Source organism: Balaenoptera borealis (genome assembly GCF_965194805.1).
Source record: "Balaenoptera borealis genome assembly, chromosome: 2".
In the NCBI taxonomy this organism is placed as follows: Eukaryota; Metazoa; Chordata; class Mammalia; order Artiodactyla; family Balaenopteridae; genus Balaenoptera; species Balaenoptera borealis.
The window spans coordinates 66,229,640-66,253,133 of NC_138867.1; the positions used below are offsets into that span (position 1 = coordinate 66,229,640).

The window sequence follows — 23,494 nt, forward strand, 5'->3', positions numbered from 1 at the left end:
CTTGTCCTGCTGTGCACCCCACAGGGAGGATCTGAGAACAGGGATCCTCTGAAGTCCGTAGGAGCTCCATTTGCCAGCGAACCCCAAGGGCTGGGGAACCACAGCTTAATGGCATAAAGAGGATTCTATTTTTTTTTTTTTTGGAAAATTTTTTTTTCCTCTGAAAATGTTAGTTTCCCAAGTATAAAGTAACTGGACTTTGAAATGAACATGGATAACCTGATTTCCTGAAAAAAAAAATTAAGTAAAATTGAAGTGCAATTAACTAAGCTATAGGTAACTAAGCTACAACTCGTGAATAAAGTTATTAATCAACTGTGTCTTGAAAGCAGGAATGATAATGCTTACTTAGTTCAAAAAAGGGCAAATTTATAAAAACACTATAAGATTTACCCCAAATCTAGAAGTCTTTGGTGAAGGCAGATTTGTCATTTCATACATAATGGAGAAACTGGCAATCTTGGAATAAAAAATAATCTAACATACCTATACAGGGGTATTTGAGCATGTATTTGGAAGCTGCATACTTTTACATATTCAAACAGATATATGAAACGAGCCCTCTCCATCCTTGCGTAATAGTCACACTCCTAGCTTTAAGTACGTAAGGTGCCCTGAAAGGAGCAGCATATCTCTGACTAAACTGGGGTGCTCCCAGACTCTGCTGCATTTTTGCCATGTCTCATTTCTTTTTTTATTTTTTTAAAAAAGTTTTATTGGAGTATAGTTGATTTACAATGTTGTGTTAGTTTCAGGTGTATGGCAAAGTGTATCAGTTATACATATACATATATCTACTCTTTTTTAGATTCTTTTCCCATATGGGCCATTACAGAGTATTGAGTAGAGTTCCCTGTGTGATACAGTAGGTCCTTATTAGTTGTCTCTTTTATATATAGTAGTGTGTATATGTCAATCCCAATCTCCCAATTTATCCCCCGCCTCTTACCACAGGTAACTATATGTTTGTTTTCCACATCTGTAACTCTATTTTTGTTTTGTAGATAAGTTCATTTGTATCCTTTTTTTAAACTCCACATCGAAGTGATATCATTTCTTGATTTGCAATTCTGAAAGTCTGGCTACCTTCAAACTGATTCCTGACTCAAAGTGTTGATTTAAAAATATTTGAAGTTTGAAAGTAACATTACAGTAATATTTAAATACTTATAAAACACTTCATGGTGTTGCTTCTGTTTTCCATGCAATCTTTTCATAGCATGGTGGCTCAGCATTAAACTTTTTTAGGGGGGAGTGGTGGTGGTGTATATGAGAACATTGAGAGGCAGATTAAAAGGACACATTCAACACACAAAACTGAGCTAGTATCAGATCTCTGAAACCTGTTCCTATCTAGCTCACTGGGTATATTTGAAAATCATGAAATGATAGAACATCTTTAAAAAATCTGAGGTAATCTCTGCAAAATGTTGTGAAAACAACAAAAGTTGCTCAATGAGGAGTCTTAAGGAAATTGTGCTGTCCATGGTCACTGGGTGACATGATGAAGATATAGCTAAAGATATACTCAGTATTGGTATCTGAGGAACAGCTAAGACAGTGGTTCCAAACACCAGCCCAGAGCAGGTTATGACGGTGGGTGGCAATGAACTGTGTGTATGCTGCATTTAACTGTAGCTGTTTGTGTGCAGTGTCTCCAGTAGATTGCATCAACAAGGCAAGAATATAATGCACAAAAAGGGCGTAGGTTGGTCAAACAACTTCTTAAAATGGAGTTAAGAAATTTAAAAAATGTAATACTGATGCTTGACAAAATACAGGTTTAACTGGAGAATTAGGAAGATGCAGCTAGAGACCCAAGAGCAATTTTGAACACAACTGCTAAGCAGAAGTGGTTAAGATCATCTTCTGATTCACAAATAAGAATGACTAGAAAAAGAATAGGATGAAAAGGAATGAGCCCAGGAAAAAAGAGAAAAGGGAGAAGAGAGCTTCTTGAGATGGCCGGACAAGAGGTGGAAAAGGAAGAAGGTGGGGAAAACGAAGTTAGTGACAACTTGCATAGCTTGGAGTAAAAGGCTGAAAAATTCAGCTGTGAGTCGGAAGACGTAGGGAAAAAATAATTGTACAATATGTTTGATGCTGCTGATTATAGATAAAGCGACAGACAAGTGGAGATGGGACAGACAATAGTGGTACCATCACCCAGACAGCCTGGTTAGAGCCTGGAGCCAAGGAACGAGGCGTGGGGGCAGGGCTGAAATGAGACACTTAGGAGCCCATTTGAAGGTGGATGCAACCAGTCATTTCTAGTACATTGTTAAGTGGCAAGTTTATTACTTGGGCATAATTCTTTTTTTTAAATTTTTTTTCTTTATTTTTACTTATTTATTTTGGCTGCGACGCGCGGCATGCAGGAGGATCTTATTTCCCTGACTAGGGATCGAACCCGTACCCCCTGCAGTAGAAGTGCAGAGTCTTAACCACTGGACCGCTGGGGAATTCCCTTGGGCATAATTCATATGTCAATTGAAACGTACTTGAACTTTCCTTTGTAAAGTTTTTCCCTATTGTATTTGTTTGGTCTCCTTAGTTATACTGAACTTCTTGAGGGCAGAGACAATATCTTGTTTGTCTTTGGAATTTCATAGCCCAGAATAATGCCTTGGCATATTAATGTTTACTGAATGAAGGAATTCCTGCCGAAGTACAAACCATTTGAGGGCAAAGATTATGTTTGTATTTAAAGAAGTCTTTTGTATTTCCCCATAGTGCACAAGGCAATAATCAGTACATAAAAGTACACAATGGGTGGTCAATTAATGCTTAAAGAATAAACAGTAATCACTAGGCAAGAGAATGTTATCAGCAGCAGGCACAGTGTGGTGGAAAAACTTGCTTCTGGTTATAGGAAGGGGAAAATAAGCATAGAAGGAATAGCAATAGATCTGATATGAGGGCAGATTAGAAGATGGTATTTCATTTGTCATTATGGCCCTTTAAATTTTTTAAAGTGCTTTATAAATTACAAAGTACATTCCCATATAGAATTTCATTTACATCTATGTAGTGTACAAGGTTATGTCAGTGGAAACGTTACGAAGACGGCCTTAAGCAATCTGGATGTTCCCGCCTTTGTGTAATGAAGAATTATCTTTAGACATTAGAATATGTTTCTCAAATATAACTTCAGACATTTTACTGTGACCACAAAGCACAATTCAGCCAACATCAATTGTTAGATACCTAAGACAGCCAATACAATCATGGTCATCTGGTTTGTAAAGGTGCTTCCCAGAAAGAAGGCTCTAATGGTATTATACAATGAATCTTATTTTGAAAACAAGGTTTTTGAAGGCTTACCTAATACTATTTCTCACAGAGCTAAGATGGTGCCGTTTGTATATATCTATTTTTAGAAAAGAAAAAGATCTTCCTGATTGTTTCTAAACAGACATGCAAAGTGCATGATGAAGTTCCTAGGCCAAGCAGCCAAGTGATGCAGATACAATGTCAGAATGCCAATTAAACGCTCTTTTTTTTTTTCTTAGCTTGAAGTCTTAATTTATAAGTTTCTATAGCTCAACTTCATTTTATTTTTCTTGGCATCAGGAATTTTGCTTTATTATACATGAATATAAATTCAAAGTGGAATTAAAAATGAAGTCATCCTTTAATGAATTTCTCTATTTATTGATATAAAGCAGACTTCTGAGAGAGTCATTCTAGTGGTAGTTAATAATTAGTTCTTATCAGCCATTCTAAATATACATTTGACCCACAGAGAAGTATTTTAAAATTCATCATGACCTAAAAAGTATTTAGGTATTCTTCAAAAAATATACGGCATCTTAGCAAAGCATTAACTTTAGATACTCAGACGACTGACAGAGGAAAAACAGAGACATGTGCTATTGGAAGGGTCACTTTCCTACTTCTATTAATATAATTTTCCTCTGATTACTTTCTTACTCTATTTTGTGGAACTATAATAATGATTGAGGACATCAGCATTGCCTGATAAGGGTTTGGAAGACAAATGAGATGTATAAATGCAATGCCCTTACAACATATAATAACCACTTTTTCAAATTTACCTCTTTTCGTGTTGCTCTAGACTTCTTTACATTTTCAAAAGATTATCTATAGTATGTCAGTTTGCTTTACAAATGCGTAACATCATAATGTGATTAAACTGATTATTATTTGCTTGGGTATCAATTAATCATGTATAGCATATCCTGTAAATGAATCCTAGCATGCTTTGAAATATTCTTAAAAGACTAATTTTACCCTTTCCCACAGATTATATGCATTAATATTTTACACTTCTACTTAATTATATCTGGCCTTCTACTTTCAAACTCTTTAAGAACAAAATTCATAACGTTATTCTCAATCTTAATAAGAGTTCTGTGTGGAATAATACACAGATAAAAAACAACACACAATACATAATACTCACCTTGGAAATACTGTCCATATCTCCTGAGCCTAAAACAAAATATGGAAAGAAAGCCTTTATTAGGTAATGATTCTATCTGTAAATTAAATACTCCTTTAAAATAAACAAATGTAGTAATGCAGTACACTCTATGTATTTGCAGTGTATATCTCTTGGATTTTTGAATCTCAAAAAATTACTTTTCTCTTATACTGTGTGGTAAGTATCATCTGATGGCAAATGCAAGGAAGAGTTGTACCTTTCCTTCCCAATCATCTACTTTTTTTGGTAATGGCAGAATAAAAAACTATTGCTATCATAAATTCCTGAAAGTGAAACAGTAGACATATATATCCTACTCAATTCAAAACTTTAAAATTTGTACACTAATACACATGTGTATATATATATTTATAGATATGTAAATAGAGAACGAGAGAGAGAGAGATCTCTATTTTCTGAAATGATGCTTCTGTACATCTGATAAAGTACAAAACAGGCATTTGCAACAATACCTGACAATATTCTGAACCATGTTTTACTATAATAACCAAAATCAAAGTATAATATTTTTAAGAAAATTTTGGCAGCAACAAATATTCATGGCAATCCATCAAAAGTAAAAATGTTTTCAAAATGTAACATTGTGGTTTTATTTTAATTCTTAGGAGAAATGGACAATCAATACTAATTTCTTACTTAAGAAATGGAATCATAACTTAGGTAACAAAGAAAAATAATCAGATCCTTGCCACAATTTTAGCTTTATTTTTAACTATTTAAATAATTTTCCTGGCATAAAAATATTATAATATTTTAATAGTACAGCATTCAGCAGACGGTCACAAATAAAGTAAAGGCTTATTAACATTAGTTTATAAATAGGCATAATGTTAAGTACTGAATGTATATATGCAATTATGTATCTATAAATATATACAATATTCATTATAGATGACAAGTATATGTGAAACTATTCTGCAAATTCTGTTCTAGTGAGTAATATAACTGAGAATCTTCTCACTATGACCAAATGCCATCTTTTTGTGAATGATTTTACAAATTAAAAGATTGGAAAGTAAATTATTTTGCAATAAATTAGAAAGTAAAATTCTAGAATGGTGCTATCCCCAGTAGAACTTTGTGTGATGCTGGAAATGTTTCCTTGTGCTGTCTGTTATGATAGCCATTAGCTCATGTGACTATGTGCACTTGATATGTGGCAGTGCAACTGAAGAACTAAATTTTACATTTAATTTGATTTAGAATTAAATAGTCACACATGACTAGTAACTATCACAACTGGACAGTGCAAATTAACATTTTGAAAACTAGGCAAAACAAGCATGGATCCTTAAAAGCACAAAAGTCTATCAAAAAAAAAAAGTCTATCAAAGTGTTGTAAATAATTTCTTGATTATTGAAGTTACATAGCTTTTTGAAGTATCAGAGGATGGCATTTCCTGACCTAGGGTGGGGCTGTGAAATCCGTGTATAACCTGAGTTACTCATGGCATAGTTTCTCCAACTTAAGTAAAAGATGGTTCTTTTTCAAAAGAAAAAAATTATCACAAACCTCCAACCCCACTGTCAACTTTTAAAATAGTTTATGATATATGATGATGATAAACATACAAACATAAAATAAATGTCTTTTTCCCCTTGTTTTGGTTTTGCATTTGGCCTGCCTACATATACAGTATGCTGTGTGACCAGGTCAATTTTGTACCACTTGTCTTTGTTTCTCACTGCTGTGAAACTTTTTGTTCACCTTGCAGATATTGGGCTTCATTTGGTAAGAACACATCATTTATGAAGTATGTTTACAACCATTATTTGCACTACTTGAAATCAGCTTTATCACGAACACAGACAATGTGGGCAGTGTTCTCTCTTAAGAGAATCATTCAGATTATCCAGAATATGATTACCAATTTTACTTTTTAAAAAGAGACAAACATTAAAATGCAAAAACAACATCAAGAAATTCTTGCAGAGGACTGAAGTTCCTCTGAGACTGTGTCTACAGACCTTTGGAGACAAAGAAACCCACTGTGAGGATACCATGGTCCTCTAGGTGCCCAAAGCAGCAGTGTCTCCTTTTATCATAAACGCTCAGATTTTGATAAGTTAAAGTAAATACCTGTGAATATGAGCTAGGTTAGAACAATTCTCACATATCTGATTTTCCAAATAATCTTTAGCCATCATAGCGAATATCCTATGGATTAAACTATCAGTTGTAGATAAAAGCTGAAGCATTTCAAAATGAGTTCCTATACAAAGAAGAACTTCGCAAGTCATGATATTCACTATGTAGAATTAAGGTTTTGTTTTGAATTCATTCCTGAACATCAGATTTAATATCCTTACCTAAAGAGCCATTCATGTGATGTGACTCCATTCCTCCTAATGCACCCATGGGACCATCTGACCCAGGGCCCATTGGAAACTATTTAAAAAATGGAGAAAATGACTGTGATCACATTGAAAACAATTGTTTATCTCAATGTCACAATACCTATCTTTAACACTGTAAGACACTTCTACAACTTATTTTCATTTCCAAATTATGGAGATTATTTTCCTAGATTTTTTTCCAGCCTTCTAGATTCTCTAACTGGACTGCTACTTCCCTCATTCCATCTTCTCTATGTTCTAGATCTTCAGGCTAATCCTCATTCATACCCAAATTTTTCTTCAGATATCCTTAACCAGAAAGCACATATATTCCAGTGCAAGTGAGAAGATAAGTATTTTATGCTATTGACAAATTTTGCTATTATAAACCAGAGGTAATTCTTAAGAAGCTGCTAAAGGTATTGGCTTATTAATAAGAATAATTGAACATTATATGCCAACATTAACATTTTTCTTAGCAGACAATCTATCTTTGTTCAAATGGACATGATAAATAATTTCATCTTGCAGGTTAAATACATTTAGCTCCTTGGGGATAGCTGAATATAGCTAAGTCTTCTTGGCAGTCTCAACTATGTCAGTTCAATCACAATTAGGCATTCAATAGCAGTTATATTTAACATTTTTTAAAGTAGTGGTATTTCATTTTCAAGTGAAACCTTACATTAGAAGCCTAGTACAACACAGATGTGAAGAGATGTGCTGTGGTAGAGGTGGTGGTGGAGAGCCCATGACCTGCCCGCTTAGTCTCTCCCTCAACTCCCTGGAATACTTCTAAGGAAACTCAGACCTCAGTTTGAAGACAGGCTGTCTATAATTACCTTATGTTTACAGTTAAGATAGATTACTGAAAACACTTGTTCTTAAAATTTCCCATGCCCAAATCATTTCTTCCATGTTGTATGGTGCAGAATACTGAATGTGTTGCGTGTTATGTATGTGTATCGATGGGATTGTGGTGGTTACTAATCATACAGGCTTCGGGGGAAGATTGCCCTGAGTGGACACCCTGTATACCACCGACTCTGTGTGGAAAGAAGATAGCTTTCCATCACCGTGCTCACACAAACCACATGCTTATACATTTTCACAGGATAATGCCAATTCTGTTGCCTAAAGTTTTGTTGCCTAAAACACATGGATGGATTGTGTTTTTTGGGTTTTTTTTCAGTAAACAACTTGGAATACGCATGCCTCTAATGAGAGGTTAAAGAAATTAACTTTGAACTTACTGTTGTTTTTCAGGTTTTTTCAAAAGCATAGTTTAGATCTGGGCTGAGAAACTGGTGCCGGTGAGGCCAACAGCCGGTGAACCTCCTTGGTTTGGTCCTTTTATCCGGCCCCCACTGCGCGTTAAACAACACTAAGACTGTAGGTATTATACTTGAAGCACATAATACTGCAGTCCTAGCCCTCAGCAGGCATTTGCTTTGACTACCTCTGGCTGAAATGAATGACATTTGGAAGAGTGACATGTTCAGCTTCTGCTTCTCTTGAATCTCTTATCTTTGTAGCAAGTAAGAGAAGCAGAATGGAACACACTTGGATGATACCAGTTTAGCTGTCTGCAGAAATGTCTTCAGTACCATATGCTCCTGGTTTCCTCCCGTATCCCCTCCCTTTCAAATATCAAGTTTTAAGATCTGAAATTGCAGTATGAAGAGCTTTTCTACATTTGTGCTGCATTTCTAAAATGAACATTGTTCATGATCATATTCAGTGTTCTTTAAAATCTCTGTGAAAACACCTTTTAGACATTACTGACAGAAAATTGTTTCTTTTTCCTGAAAAAGAATTTATTTGATTATACAAAGGGAATACTGGTTAACTGAAGGCAGTGCTGCTTAACAGAAATAATATGTAAGGTTCAAATGTGAACTACGTAAAAAAATTTAGATTTCTTAGCAGCCATCTTTAAAAAGTAAAAAGAGACAGGTGAAGTTAATTTTAATAATTTTATTTACTTATATAATCAAAATTATCAATCAAAATACAGTCAGTATAAAATTTTAATGAGATATTTTATATATTTTTTCATATTAAGTTCTCAAAATCCAGGGTGTGTTTCATACCTGCAGCACATCTCAGTTTGGACTAGCCCTATTTCAAGTGCCATAACATACTGGACAATTTGAAGTTTCCCTTTGCTGTCCTCACTGCTAGGAAGCTCAATTATAATATTTTGTCCTCAGTTTTTGGTATACTTTTGGAAATTCTTTATATGTGTTTTGATTTTTCTTTAATTTGAGCTACATTTTATTCATATATATATATATACCTATGTATTGACTGTATTTTCTTATATATTTTGTTAATATGTAGGTCTTATAGATATCATTTTTCTGTAAGTGTTCATGGAAAAATCATGACCATATGCTTTATTAAGTACACTCAAATTCTTTCTGTAGAACTGCTTCAGTTCTATATTTAAACTCCAGATTTCAAAAATTTAAAGAAAAACAGGCATATTCAACTTCCTAATTTAGTTTCAAGTTTAACAGGAAAAAAAAAAACAACCACCTGAGAAATTAGTGATGTGTAAAATGAGATGAACATATGATTACACATTAACTGTCACTTTCAAATAGTCAATATTAATTATTAGGTATTCGAGATAAAATAAGGCTACATATCAACATTTTATAATTAAGTTCTCTTTTACATTTATATTATACTGATATGAAATCTCTTGTTATGCATGTTATATATTACGTTTTTTTCCAACCCAGAACATAGAATTTGATTTTTTGATATCCAGTAAGATCCTGGATAATAAAATATAAAGCTTAAACAGTATCAAGGAAAAGGAATGTACTTAGAGTTTGAGTCTTCAAATACATTCCAAAAATTTTAAAAAATGCATAGTTACATTAGGCCTGTTAGGTCCAGGAGGTACTGCATTCATTAAAGTATACATGTTGTCTCCAGAGTTGGTTGAGTCTGAAACAAAATATTACTGAATTAATATCTTTCATTATAATCTATGCCCAAGTCATCACAAAGTAATAATCAAAGATGATCTGGACACTTATGCATATTTATAGCTACAGCACTTGAAATAGTCATTACTAATGTCCAGAAACAAATATCTGTAAGTCATTTTCTGACCCAAAAATTATCATTCTGAGGTTGTAAATTAGGAATATCTACCTAATATATTAGGAATAATCACTTGAATAATTCAGATCAAAAGGAATATTACTTTAAAAGTCTAAAGAGTTACTGTAAATTTTTTCTTCTTTAAAAAACATGATATCTTTTGATTTCTCTAAGCAATTTATATGTATACATATAACAGAAATCTCTTAAGATTCAGATTTAGTAGCTTTTTACTTATTATTTCCTTAGGCTTCTTATAGACCAATTTAAAAAAATAGTTTATTTAGCTAATAATTAATAAAAGCTGGTGGAATATCCTGGCTTAGTTCCCACAGAAAGATATTAGAACGAGACTATACAACTGGAATGAAAATACTCTTGCTTGAAGTAAAAGCCAGCTTCCACTAGTACAACTTTTGATAAAAATCTTTTCATTCATTTTATTTTTGATTCATTATAATAAAAATAACTGTAGTGTATATCCACATAAATATATGTAACATTTTACATTTCATGTCTATTAGCTAGTCCTAATTAAGTCTCTGAGTATATGTGTTTATAATGTATAGCCTAGAGTGAAAGGCTTAATATTTTACATTTAGGGACTATCAATTATAAAATGCTTTTCTATTTTTCCACAATTATATAGTTCTCTTAAATATAATGTTGCAGGCCTCTATTTTGTAAAAGATGTTTTTCAAATGTTTTGTACTGATTCAAGGCAGAAGATAAAAATTATTTGCTTTCTCATGGCAATAACCATAGAGTGAGAAATGGGCAATTACTTTTCCTCTTGTTTTGTGATTATTAGACGTTAATTTATTATTTTAGGGTAGGTTAGATGCCATTTATACTTTGTTTGTAAACAGTGATCCATAAACCTAAGTATTATTTTTTACTTCTAGATTAATACATCATATTGTTGAGAAAGTTGAAATGCCCACCTCTGGTTGACCTCTGTTTGTTTATACTAAACTAAGTAAGCTCCTAATCTACTTTTGTGGCCTTAACTATTTTTACATCCTTATGTACACTATACTCCTGTCAACCCGGGCTACTTGTTCTTTCTTGCATATGATCATCCTTTTCCATCACCTTATTTTTGTTCTTTCTTCCTCTGAGCATCTTTTCTACACAATCTCCGCTTACTGAAATTATACTCTCACTATTCAAGGCCCCTTGCCAACGCTACCTCTTCCATGAAGTTTTCCCCTGATACTTAAAAGTATGTGAGTGCTCCTCTACCATGGAATTCTGCTTTGCATTATAGTTAATATTTTGTCTTATTCTTCCCTCCTGCTTCAAACTAGGTTATAATTTCTTTGAGAGGAGGAAAGGGACCATGTTTTACTCATGTTGTGTTCTATAAACAATAAATATCTACTAACTTAGATTCAATTCATGGCATAAACTCTATCCCATAAAAATGTATCTTTCAGAAAAGCTGGAATTGTTTTTTAAACATAGGAAACCTTCAAATGGTTCTTCACCTTTATTAGCCTTACTAATTTTACTTACTAATTTTAGCAATTAATTTGAAAGGAAAATGGGCTGTATATTTTAAAATATGCAGAAAGAAAACTTTATTGCTTTAAAGACCAATCAAATATAATTGCATCTGAAAATGAAAAAACATTGAGTGAATAAGGTTGGTATTTTTTAGAAAATGTCTGATTTATTTTTATATACAAAAAAACTTTACAATAGATATTCTGGCACCTATTTTTTGGAGAGTGGGGGATATTGGCTTCATATTAGAGGACTGACTGTGATAAAGGATAAGTACATGAAAGAATAGGCAGAAAAGCTAGCAAGATATACTGGTGGCAATTTCTGGCTTGAAAGGAAGAAGTGATCCGATTACTTATCACCTGAAAAGTTTAGTGTTACTCCAAAAACTTTGTTTGAGTATGTAGTAAAGTATTTATTAATCACATGCTACCTTCATAAATTAGACCTTAACTTCACCAAAAGGATTGCAAATGTGGGCAAGATGTGCAATTCATATACTTCTATCTTCAATGAATTTTGTTTCACTTCACTGAAGATGTTCTGAGGACAGAGATCCATGAAATATTTATGATATATTCCAAAGAGTTAGTGAGGCAAAGTAAAATTTTGAATTAATCATCAAATTTATGCTTTTTCTAAATTAAAGATTCAAAACTTAAAAATATTTATTGGTATGATTAATGATATTTAAATTTCAAACTTCTGTGTATCTTAGATTCCAACAAATTCGTAAGAACATACGAATTTAACAGTGCAACATAATAAAAAAATATTTTCTAATTATAAAAATTTCCCATATATTTCATTACCCAGAAGTTAAAACTGACAAAGTCTTAGTCTATTTCTTTGTTATCTACTTGTCAGATTTCAGGGTAATATATTTTAGTTTTTTTTGGCCACACCGTGCGGCTTCCGGGATCTCAGTTCCCTAACCAGGGATCAAACCCATGCTCTCTACAGTGGAAGCACGGAGTCTTAACCACTGGACGAGCAGGGAAGTCCCAGATTTCAGTGTAATATATTTTAAAATAACACTGTGATCATATTGTATTAAATCATGAACATTTATTTCTCTGTGTCATTAAAATTTCTTTGATAATAATTTTAATGGCTACATTTTAGTCCATAAAACATTAATTTAAAAATATCACTAAAATCGGATTAGGCATGAAGGTTGTTTCTATTATTTTACTATTGGCTATAACAAATGAGCATCATTCTACATGATTCTTGGATTGTACCTCCAATCATTTCTAGTAGTAGGATTATAGTGTCAAGTGGTATGAGCTTTTTCACGGCTCTTGCGACATGTTGCCAGGAGCTTTCTAGGAGGGCTGTGCTACCATCAGAGGCCTCAAGACACAACACATTTAATAGTTTGTATTAAAGTCTCAAATGAAAGAGATATTTAAAATAACGACATGATTCCAGGAATGTTAAAGTATTTTGGTTTAAAAGGTTAAAAAACTTTCCTCACTACATAGTGGGTTAGCTAACTAATAAATACCTATAGACGTGTAGGATAAATGATATTGTAAGCACGTCCACATCTATCTTAGATGCTAGATATGGTGGGTCTGATTTGTTGTATTAAACCTAATGGATCCATGTATTTCATGTGTTACTTATGCAGAATTTTTCTTAAGTTGTGAGGTTTGGATCTTTTCCACAGTCTCAAGCAAACTTTTAGTCAGATAAATTATTGGGCAATTCATACAGATCAACACAGTTTTCATTCTGATTAAATCTATTACCTACACAACAGGAGTTTTCTAAATGCTTAAAGTAATTGGACAGTAGTTACTTAAGAACACTATTTCTTCCTATTTGCTACCTCTACTCAACTTGTGAAACCACCAATGAGGTAAAGAATACTACTAACTTTCTTTCATAACAATTCCTGTATTTTGTGATTTTACTCTAAGAATCAAATGTCCACGTGGCTAGTTCGATTACAATACCTGCTGGACTAGGCATGATGGGTGTTCCTGGTGGCCCTCCACCTCCTGGAGGACCCTAAATAATTACACAAAATTTCAGTAAAAATAAGGCATTGCATTAAACAATATAAGGAAAAAACAGAAGTTAGACTTTATAATAATCCAGTTTGAAAACAGCAGAGGAAATACATTTTCTCCATAATTTATTTTCTTTGAATGCACAATCATTTCAATGTAATGCAAAATATAATTTAGTTTAAATATGTTGAGATTGTTTTGACAAGTTTCCAAAAACAATGAGCCTGTAACACTGATTTATGATTCATGGCTTAATGACATCAGGTATAAGGAGGTTAAGGAGAAACCATTTAATAAGGCCTTTACAAATCCCATACAATAGAAATCATTCATGTGTATTTGTGATTTAGTTTACTGTAATTTTCTTACATTTTGTATCACTGGTTTTTATAGGCAACTGAAAATCAGAAGATATTCATATGTTTAAAAAAATACATTGATGCTGTTTCTTCTGCCAGCATCAACTGCAACACTTCTGATGCACTGTACCTTCAGCTATCACATCAATTAGAAATGAGAGGTAATGCTGACTGATGTGAGGGTTTCTAAGGCTGTAGGTACACAATCAATCTGAAATGGATGTTACGTGACTCAAGTTAATTCAGTTATTTCGTGCAACCAAAATGGATAATTCAGGCAATGAGTTTTACAATGTTCAGACTTACAGTAGTCAAATTAACTATTAAGTGGCTAAATTTCTGCTTCATTCTGAGTGCACAGACATAACCCACTAATTATTTCAAATAATGTATGTATTGCTATTTATTAAACAGCTTAAATTTACTTTCAAATAAGTCTATAATTCCATAAAACTATATATATCAAGCTTATTTTTCATTGACTTTAAGAAAAAATAGGTTTTACTCAAACTTTTTTACTTTCATAGAGATTGTGCAAGAAGTTAGACTTGCTTAGCTTGTATAGCTTAAAGGAATACCGAGCACTGAGTTCACAGGTCCAAAACAGCGTGTGCTTTTCGCTATACTCACAGAACACTGTTTCCATGGAGGGTAAAATGCGTGTTGATCTTCTTCCTAAGTACTCCTTTTTTCCTACTCTGGTTGACCACCACCTCTGAAAAGTTCTTTAGGAAAGATTTTTCTTTTTACCGTTTTATCCTTGCTACTCTGTTAGGCATTTCCCTCTAAATATTATAAACAAATTATCTTTTATGATGGCCTTGAGATACAGCAAGGATTATAATGTGATGATGGTTAAAAGGTCATTTGCAAGTTCAAGAGGTCATGTAAAACCTGCTAATTTGACGAATGTAAAGAATTGGAAATTTTTAACATGTACTAAGTGATAAGAAGAAGAAGAAGTGGTCTCGGTTTCTAAGAATGAAAACTAGCCCTCCTCCCCCAAATTACTAGTCATTATTCTGCTATCTAATTATCTTTGTGATTGGGAGAAAGCGTAATGTCTTCTTAGACTTTGTGTATGGCAAGTGGGGTGGGGAGGGGGTGCAGATTATTCTAAAGAACTGCAAATTCAAGCATATCATTGTGTAACTGGAATGGCTGTCTTCATGATTGGACAGTGTACTGCGTGGTTTACAGAAACATATGCTGAAGTAAAACACAGTACTCAGGGCAATTTTGGCCAGATTGATAACTGTTTCACTAATGAACATCAACATATGTACTGAGGTTGGCAGACGAAACAACTCAGTACAAATCAGATGTTCACTTCTTGGCCAACACACAGGGGCTCTTCTTAACATCTGGACAACTATTTCATTGCCCAAATAGAACATAACATCAATTCTTATGAGCAAACAAACCCAAATGTACTTACTACATAATTCCCAGGAGATGCTGAGGAGTATGGTATCTGGAACATGAACAGGACAAAAAATATACATATTTTGATTCATGTGGCAGTATGGAGACTGACCTAAAATGAATCTACTTTCTAACTTTCGTCAAGGTTTAAAATTTATCACACAGGATAAAGGCATTTATATATGTCTGAGTGCTAGAAAACTGAATAAAATGCAGAATTATCTTGATTTACAAAAAAGAGAGAATTTTAGTCAAGAGGAATTTAGATAGAATTACAGCTTCAAGTTATATTGATTTCAGGGCAGTTGTACTCACTGCTTGATACTAATGACACTTATTTTGTAATTAAAAAGATATATATTTGTGCAGCTAAAAACCGGAAACCAGAATTTTTCAAATTAGTAGCCTTTACAGATGCAATTTCTAATTTATGTGCATTCTGGGATACATTATTTTTTTTAAAGACAGGTTTCAGGCTACTATATTCATGCAGTAGTCAATACTTGATATATAAACCTCACTTTTCCCCCCTTTCCTTTCCAATTAGCTTCTAGAAAACAATATAATGAATGCAAAAGATTTTGTTAATGTAAGTCTCCAAAGACTACTAATTTGTGGGGATCAGATATGGGTAACATATTCCCTCTTTCCCTTCAAATCAAGCTCCTAACTAAGCTCTTTTCTAGAGATTAGAAGGTATTAATACGACATTGCTATGATAATTTAAGAAATGAAAACTGGAAAACATATATTTAAAAATAACCCCTTAACTGTAGATATTAATAGAGAAGTTAAATCCAAATATTCTTTTTTCACACAAACTCACTAGCTTACATCCTTCTGCACATCCAGAAGAGATATTTTTGCCTTATTCTGAAAAAAGCCAGTAAATTACTGTCTTCTTGGAGTAGGACAGCCAGGGCCAAAATAGGACCTTAAGAGCGGTGAAAAGATTATAGTGCCTGTACCTAAATGTTCCCTCCACCCCAACTCCTTCCTGATAATTAAACTTAAAAATAATATGAAATAATAAAGTAAGCAGAAAGAAATACAACAAAGTTATGGTTTTCCTTTGATTTTAATATTGAGTTATTTGAAAGCTCTCTCCTCATTGTTTGGTGTCCTTGCTTTGCCTTAAGCACAGACCACAGGTGTCTGAGCCTCTGGTTGGTCCACCTATGGTAACTCAGCACTGCAGGTGGCCGCTACCGGAGTGTCCAGTATCACTAGTGATGACGATCACTTCTATGAGTATGGGGATCCCTATGGCAGTAGACAATTTACTCGACTTGGTGAATGAATATAGCTTTGCTCTCTAGGGTCCTCTGCAGTTCATGATCTACTATCCATCCTCTGCTTATTATTTTAAACATGTGCACCTGCCCTCTCCAAATCACCAACTTATCTGTTGGCTCCAGTTTTCATCTCCTTACAACTTTAGCACCTGGCTCATGTTCTTCTGCCTCTATTGCCTACCATCATCCTTAAGCAACTTCAAGATATGATCTAACCACTCTTTAGATCTTTGGAATTTACACTCACTGCCTTTCCTTTCCAATATAACCCCCTTTTCCATTTATGAGCATGAATACATCCTAAAAGTTTTTGCACAGAGATCTAAACAACTTTCCTGACATTTTTCTTGTTCCTCATGGCACTCACAAATAACATTCTATATTCCAATCAGAATCTTATCCCATCACAATTCCTCCATGTTTACTAAGTCCATTATTTCCCTATTAGTTTCCCACTAAATTGCCTGTGCCCCTCCCCCATGCCACTGCCAGTATTTTCTTTCTCTCTCCAGTATGTTAAATTCATTATCCTGAAGTCTACTTTGTTAATTTCCAACTCTTTGATCACCCTCTAGCCAACTTTTCTGTTTTATGGTAGAGAGTTCCTGGTAAGAAACACAAAATAGGGTTGACAAGGTCCAAAACATAATCATATTCTCCAACTTCAACCTAGTTTTCACTAACACTTGGAAGCATTTTGTTTCGGCCTTTATGGAAGCCCCAAAGCATTCTAGAGGTGTGCCAGTAAACTCAGGGGGGAAAACTCCCAATCTGTAGCATTTGCCTATTTATGCAGTGTAAATATTCCTCTAAGGCAGATTTCAAGCTACCAATGATTTAACAATCAGCTCACAAAACTCCTGAATTTTTAACAATGGACTTTTGTGATCTGGCTCTCGTTGGTGGTTATACCATCCCGAGTTGGTACTTTGCCCTTTTGTTATACATTAAAGCCATCAAATTCTTGCTATGCCTTCATCTTCAACTAAACACTTCATTATTTATAGATTTAAAATTTCATCCATTCATCTCAGGTAGGAAAAAAAAATCTGTGTTTCCAAAGCTAGCCCCTCCTGACCATACCATTCTCCTAAGTCCTTGCTCCTTTTATACTTTTAACTTCTCCCTCTTCATGGTTCCTTCAAACACCATTAAATATAACAAACATTTTAAAATACTTTTAAAAGTTTGTTACCACCTCTAGTTCAATTTCTTTCTATTTTTGCCCTGTCAAACTCTTTAATTTTGACTTACACTCACTGTTTCTACCTCATAGTCTTTGTTGCCCTCATTAAGAGAAATGGGCTCTTAATTTCTAAATTAATTTCTTAATTTGGGCTCCTACCCCTAGCACTTTATGGAACCTGCACTCTTGTAAATTACATCAGCATCTGCCAGCCTAGCCTGAGAAACAAAATCGGACAATGTAGGTAGAAGTACTGTGTGGGTATAGAAGACGTATTTGAGCTGGGCAGCTAGGACTTAGAGAGGGCGGGGGTCCATTAGAAAGGCAAAGAGAAGGATCAGCATTTAGGAAAGAAATGTGAAAGTACACAGTGTATTAGGGAAATGGTACATGTAATTTTACACAGTTGCTGCAGTGTGGGATGTATAGGGGATTGTGGTAAATGATGAGGCTATATGGTCAGAGTGAACTTATGCTGTTGGAAACAGGGAGTCACAGGTTTTAGAGAGACAGGTTCAAATTTATGTTTTATTAAGGTAACTCTAGAGGCATTATGGAATGTGAATACAATTTAGGAGACCATTGCAAAAAGTCTAGGCAAGAGATGGTAAAAAGTGTTCTAGGCAGGGCTGATTAAGATAAGTAGGAGTAAGAGAATCTGACAGACTTTTCACAGATGTACTCCGCAGGGCTTGATGACAAACGGTGTGGTGGACAAGGGAAGGGAGAAGTTAAGGTGATTCTGAGGTTTCCAACTTGCTGACTGGGTGGATGATGGTGCTACTAATTTATATATAGGGAATTTAGGAAGTGGGGGACAAGTTTGGGGAATACCTGACATGTTGAATTGGAAAGCACTAGTAGACACTGAGTTAGATCTGATCAACAGATATTTAGAAACAGAGGTCTAGAACTCATTCGAGATCAGGACTAGAGATAAAGCTTCAATTGAATAAATTTCCATTTTGTGCTGGGCACGAGACTTTAATCTAGGATTTGGTTAGATTTAGTGATAGTTGAAAATGTTAAAATGAAAAAAAGAAAAAAAGGCCCAAGATTGGAATTAAAGAACATTACCAGTTAAGAAAGGGCAGATAATGTGACTGGAGGAAAATCAGGAGAAAATATCTTATAAAAAGTCAAGCAAGTTAGACTTTCAAGAAGCAAGGAGTCGGGGCAGCTTGGCTAGGAAATGCCTAAACTGGGCTTATTTTTGAGCTCTGTTAGGCTCAAGTCTTTCAACCTTTCTGTGACACACCTAAGAATAAATAATAAAAAGGAATATGCTAGTACAAATATGGAAAAAAAATAAACATTATTTAAATGAAGAAAAGAAATGAAGAGACATTTAAACAAAACCAAGGTGTCAAATATTTCAAAGGTCAGGTATGATGAGGACAGAAAATAAGTCATTATTTTTGGTTGGTAAGTAGAAGGTCACTAGTAATCTTAAGAATAGTACTTTTCATGGGAATTGAAACAGTTGAGAAGTCAATTCAATCAATCTTAGTCCATCACCTGTTATATTTCAGGCACTGCACTACCACATAGTAATGAAACGGAAAAGAGGATCAAGGAATTCACTGCCCAGGAGAATGGTGGTGAGGGATTCAATGTGTGAGAGACACTGGATGGTGGTTTGAGACTGAGGAAGGGTTGAGAGAAGTTTTCTATCAGTTGCCCCCTCCCAACTCTAGAGGAGTGAAAGACTGGGGGTTTTAAGGTTGTCTTGGGATTTTGTTCATTGGCACAGTGTTAGGGAAAGTTCCAGCCACTGGAAAGGGATCGATGAAAACTCCTTTAGAAAATGAATGAGCAAGATATGTAGAGACATCCAGACATGGAATAAAGAGAACAGATAAAACAGTTAGCATTGAGAAGAACATTTCTGAGACAAGAGGAAAGAAAAACAATGAAAGGTCTTATAATATTGGAGGTAAGGGTAGAATCTGAAAAATTTGAGTCTAATGGTGTTTTGGGTTTTTTTCTCTATAAAATATGAGACAAGTTTTGCTAATAGAGAAGGGGCCAAAGATAAGAAGTGCAGGAAAGGCAGGCTACTAAAGAAGAGTTAAAAAAAATTGCTGGTCACACATCAGTGAGGACTCAGCAGAGGTTGAAGGTTATAGATTTAAATTATAACACATTATGTTATAATGTTCAAAGACTTGAAATCACCTTCAACTTCTTCACTTTCTTTATCCTCAAATCCAACAAGTCACCAGGTATTTTTGATTCTATGTGTGACATTTATCTCTGCCATCCTTTCTCCACTGCTTTTACCTTAGGCTCTGACAACATTTTATAAGGTCTGTTACTATACTCTCCTAATATTGTTTCCCTATGTATCCATTTTATATACTATCTTCCTAAAACACAGCTCTGTTCTACACAGATGATAATTCCAGATTTCTCAGCATTGAGAGCCCTGAACACATCATGGTCCCATTTTTCTTTTTCCAGCTTTGCCTTCCAAATCTATGTTCCTAGCCACTAAGAATCTAATAATTTTTTCTCACACATTGCCTGCATTTCCCTTTCCCTTTACTTTTGTCCAGGCCTTTCTCCACCTCTAGTGACCAGATTCTTCCCAATGTAATTAATCTCCTCCCTCCACCCCTCTCCCATATGCTATACAAAATAACCATTAATATGAAATGAAAGATGAAAATGCAGATGTAGAAGATAAGCAAGACCAGAGAGGTAGAAGATCAGAATCATAGAACAAGAATCTCTTATTTGACAGATGATAAAATTAAGGGCCATATGTATTGTCTGGTTAAGCTAGACAGAAAATTCAAGAGCTGTGACAACAATCCAAATATTCTGACTCCTAATATCCATGACTGGTGCCGTGGTAGGGGGAACAGCAGAATAACTAGAAGTTTTTTGGCTTCATTAAAAAAATGATTAGCTAAGTAGCTTTACATTTTAGCTAAGTAGCTTTCGTCAACTGTGAATTTCAAAACTACCTTAAAAGCACTGAAATTCAGTTCACTAGAAATCGCAAGCGGAACATTATCTGTGTCAGTGTAAAGTTGAAAATATTCTATTATTTTTTAACGCTCTTTTTAAAAAATGAGCATCTATTTGTACAGGGCAGAGCCTATTTGGAGTAAAATATTTGTATTTCTCTTAGGCTTAATCATTGTAGTAGATCCTCATTTTTCCTTAAAGGGGTTTTCTCTTCTATCTGTCCAGCTAGTGAGTTGATGAATACAATGTTATACTGAACGTTTGTTGTTTCTGCCTATCCCCTCTTTTGCCAACAATTCCTTGAATTCTTTTTGAACCATACCTCCCTTATTTTTCCATGTGGCTCGGGCGGGGCTCAGGAAGTGGGTGTGTGACCTAGGCCTGGCCGATAGAGCATTGTACATAACTGGTTCATGAATGAGTCTATGTACCCAAGCTAAGTGAATCCAGTTCAGTTAGTTATTCCCAATACCTGTGCTTAACTGATAGAGTTGTGCTCTTTTGTACTCAAGAGGGAGCTGTGAGGACATAAATCTGGAGCTTCACAGGGCCTTCTTGCCAGATGAGTGGAACAAAGGTAAACGATGAATAGAGGCAGTGTCTGATGATGTTATTTGAATACTTGGAACCAAATGTACCCCAAAGCAAATTTATATCTGGACTTTTCAGATACATGATCCAGTAATATTCTCTTTCAATATGAGCCTAGTTTGGTTAGTTTTCTATACCTTGTAATCAAAAGTGTCTGCAGACAAAGCTAATTAAGATATTTTTGATAAAGGTGCTTGCTACTTAATGATTAGAACTTGCTTTATAGTTCAACCCAAATGCACAGTTCTTTGTGAAAAACATAAAAAAGAAAAAAATGGTTGGTCGACTTGTAAATAAGCTTCCAAATAAGAATCTGAGGCCAATACTGTAATGCTCAGAGTGAAGGAAGTTAAAAGTAAAAAATCATACTCTTATTTTGAATTAAAAACATAAATTTGTCCTTAAAAATGTTTCTCCTGCTGCCATGCAAAAGAGTGCCAAAAACATTTTTGATCAAAACACTTGTATATGACAAAAATTTGTAAAGATAAAGATTAAGCAGATAAATAAATGTACTGTGGATAATGGTTGGTAGATTTCTCACTTTCAGAGAAGTGAGGTATAAACATGGAAAGCAGAAAGTCTAGAATGAACTCTGTTGTATTGAATTGAAGTTGAAGCACCAGTGTGCACTCATGGGGTTTTTAAAAAATTTTATTGGATTACAGTTGATTTACAATGTTGTGTTAGTTTCAGGTGTACAGCAAAGTGATTCAGTTATACATATACATAGATTCATTCTTTTTCAGATTCTTTTCTGATATAGGTTATCACAGAATATTGAGTAGAGTTCCCTGTGCTATACAGTAGATCCTTTTTGATTATCCATTTTATATATAGTAGTGTGTATATTTTAATCCCAAGCTCCTGATTTATCCCTCCCCTCCACGTTTCCCCTTTGGTAACCATAAGTTTGTTTTCAATATCTGTGAGTCTGTTTCTGTTTGTAAATAAGTTCATTTGTATTATTTTTTAAAAATCAGATTCCACATATGAGTTATATCACATGATATTTGTCTTTGTCTGACTTACTTCACTTAGTATGATAATCTCTAGGTCCATCCATGTTGCGGCAAATGGCATTATTTCATTCTTTTTTATGGCTGAGTAGTACTCCACTGTATATATGTACCACATCTTCTTTTATCCATTCATCTGTTGATGGACATTTAGGTTGCTTCCATGTCTTGGCTATTATAAATAGTGCTGCAGTGCACACTCATGGTTTTAATATGTAGAGATACAGAATGATACAGATGTGCGTGGGTGTGTGTATATACATACATCTGTGTCCTAGTTCTGTTGGTTGAGAGGGTTAGAAGCTAGATCACTCCAATGGGTTCTAAATACCCCTCTCCACTAAAAGGAGCCAGGGACCGTTAAAAAATGGCTGTTTCCAAGGCGAAGGCTGGGAAAATATGAGCTTCAAAATGCTCAAAGAATAATGGGGACATGGCAAAAGGGCAAATGACCCAACCTGAAAGGGTTTTAACTGGACAAATCTGAAATGATTTTAGTATTAAAAAAACCTACTGGACAAGGTAAGAATCCACGAGTACATTGGATTACATGAATGATTGGAGAAGAAAGAAAATCTCTTATAGTAGAAAGTCAACTAATAAGTGGAGAAGGAAAGACAGAATTAGAAAATAGACAATTGGCAACCAACATAGCAAAAAAATGATTCAGGCGAGATTCATCAATGGATACTAAAAGTAGCAGATTAAAGTACGATCTTTATGATAGTGTCAAACTATGTCTTCACAGGTTGATAATTACAAAGGGAAAAATAGTAATTTAACAAGCTAGGAGAAACCTAACAAGCATCATCTAACTAAGTGATCAAAGTTAACATCACAAGTAATAGATAAATCACCATCATATGCCCCCTGAAATGACGCACTGAGCAAAACACAAAATTACTTCTGTGGATTTCTGCCAAATATATATAACATGAATCTAATCATGAGGAAGCATCAGCCAAGACCAACTTATGGGACATTCTACAAAATAACTGGCTTGCAGTCAACAAAACTCCAAGTTTATGAAAGACAAAAGTTAAGGGAACTGTTCCAGGTTAAAGGAGACAGAGACATGACAGATGAGTGCAGCAAGTGAACTGGGATCTTCTTTTGTTACAAAGGATATTGTTGGGGCAACTGGTGAAATCAAAATAAGGTGTACAGCTTAGAAAATGGATTACATCA

General features: G+C 34.4%; 1 protein-coding gene across 19 annotated transcripts in view; it reads right to left on the bottom strand.

Moving 5' to 3' along the window:
• Nucleotides 1-23,494, bottom strand: part of SSBP2 (single stranded DNA binding protein 2) — a 329,776-nt gene that overhangs the window by 44,645 nt on the left and 261,637 nt on the right. For 16 of the 19 annotated variants that reach the window (XM_082378337.1, XM_082378330.1, XM_082378340.1 and 13 more), the window contains 5 exons: nt 15,253-15,288; nt 13,399-13,453; nt 9,696-9,766; nt 6,779-6,857; nt 4,427-4,455 (listed from right to left, as the gene is read on the bottom strand). In XM_082378337.1, coding sequence (XP_082234463.1) covers nt 4,427-4,455; nt 6,779-6,857; nt 9,696-9,766; nt 13,399-13,453; nt 15,253-15,288 — 270 coding nt within the window. The remainder of the gene's footprint in view (nt 1-4,426; nt 4,456-6,778; nt 6,858-9,695; nt 9,767-13,398; nt 13,454-15,252; nt 15,289-23,494) is intronic. The other 3 variants (XM_082378344.1, XM_082378345.1, XM_082378342.1) reach the window with 1 other exon arrangement.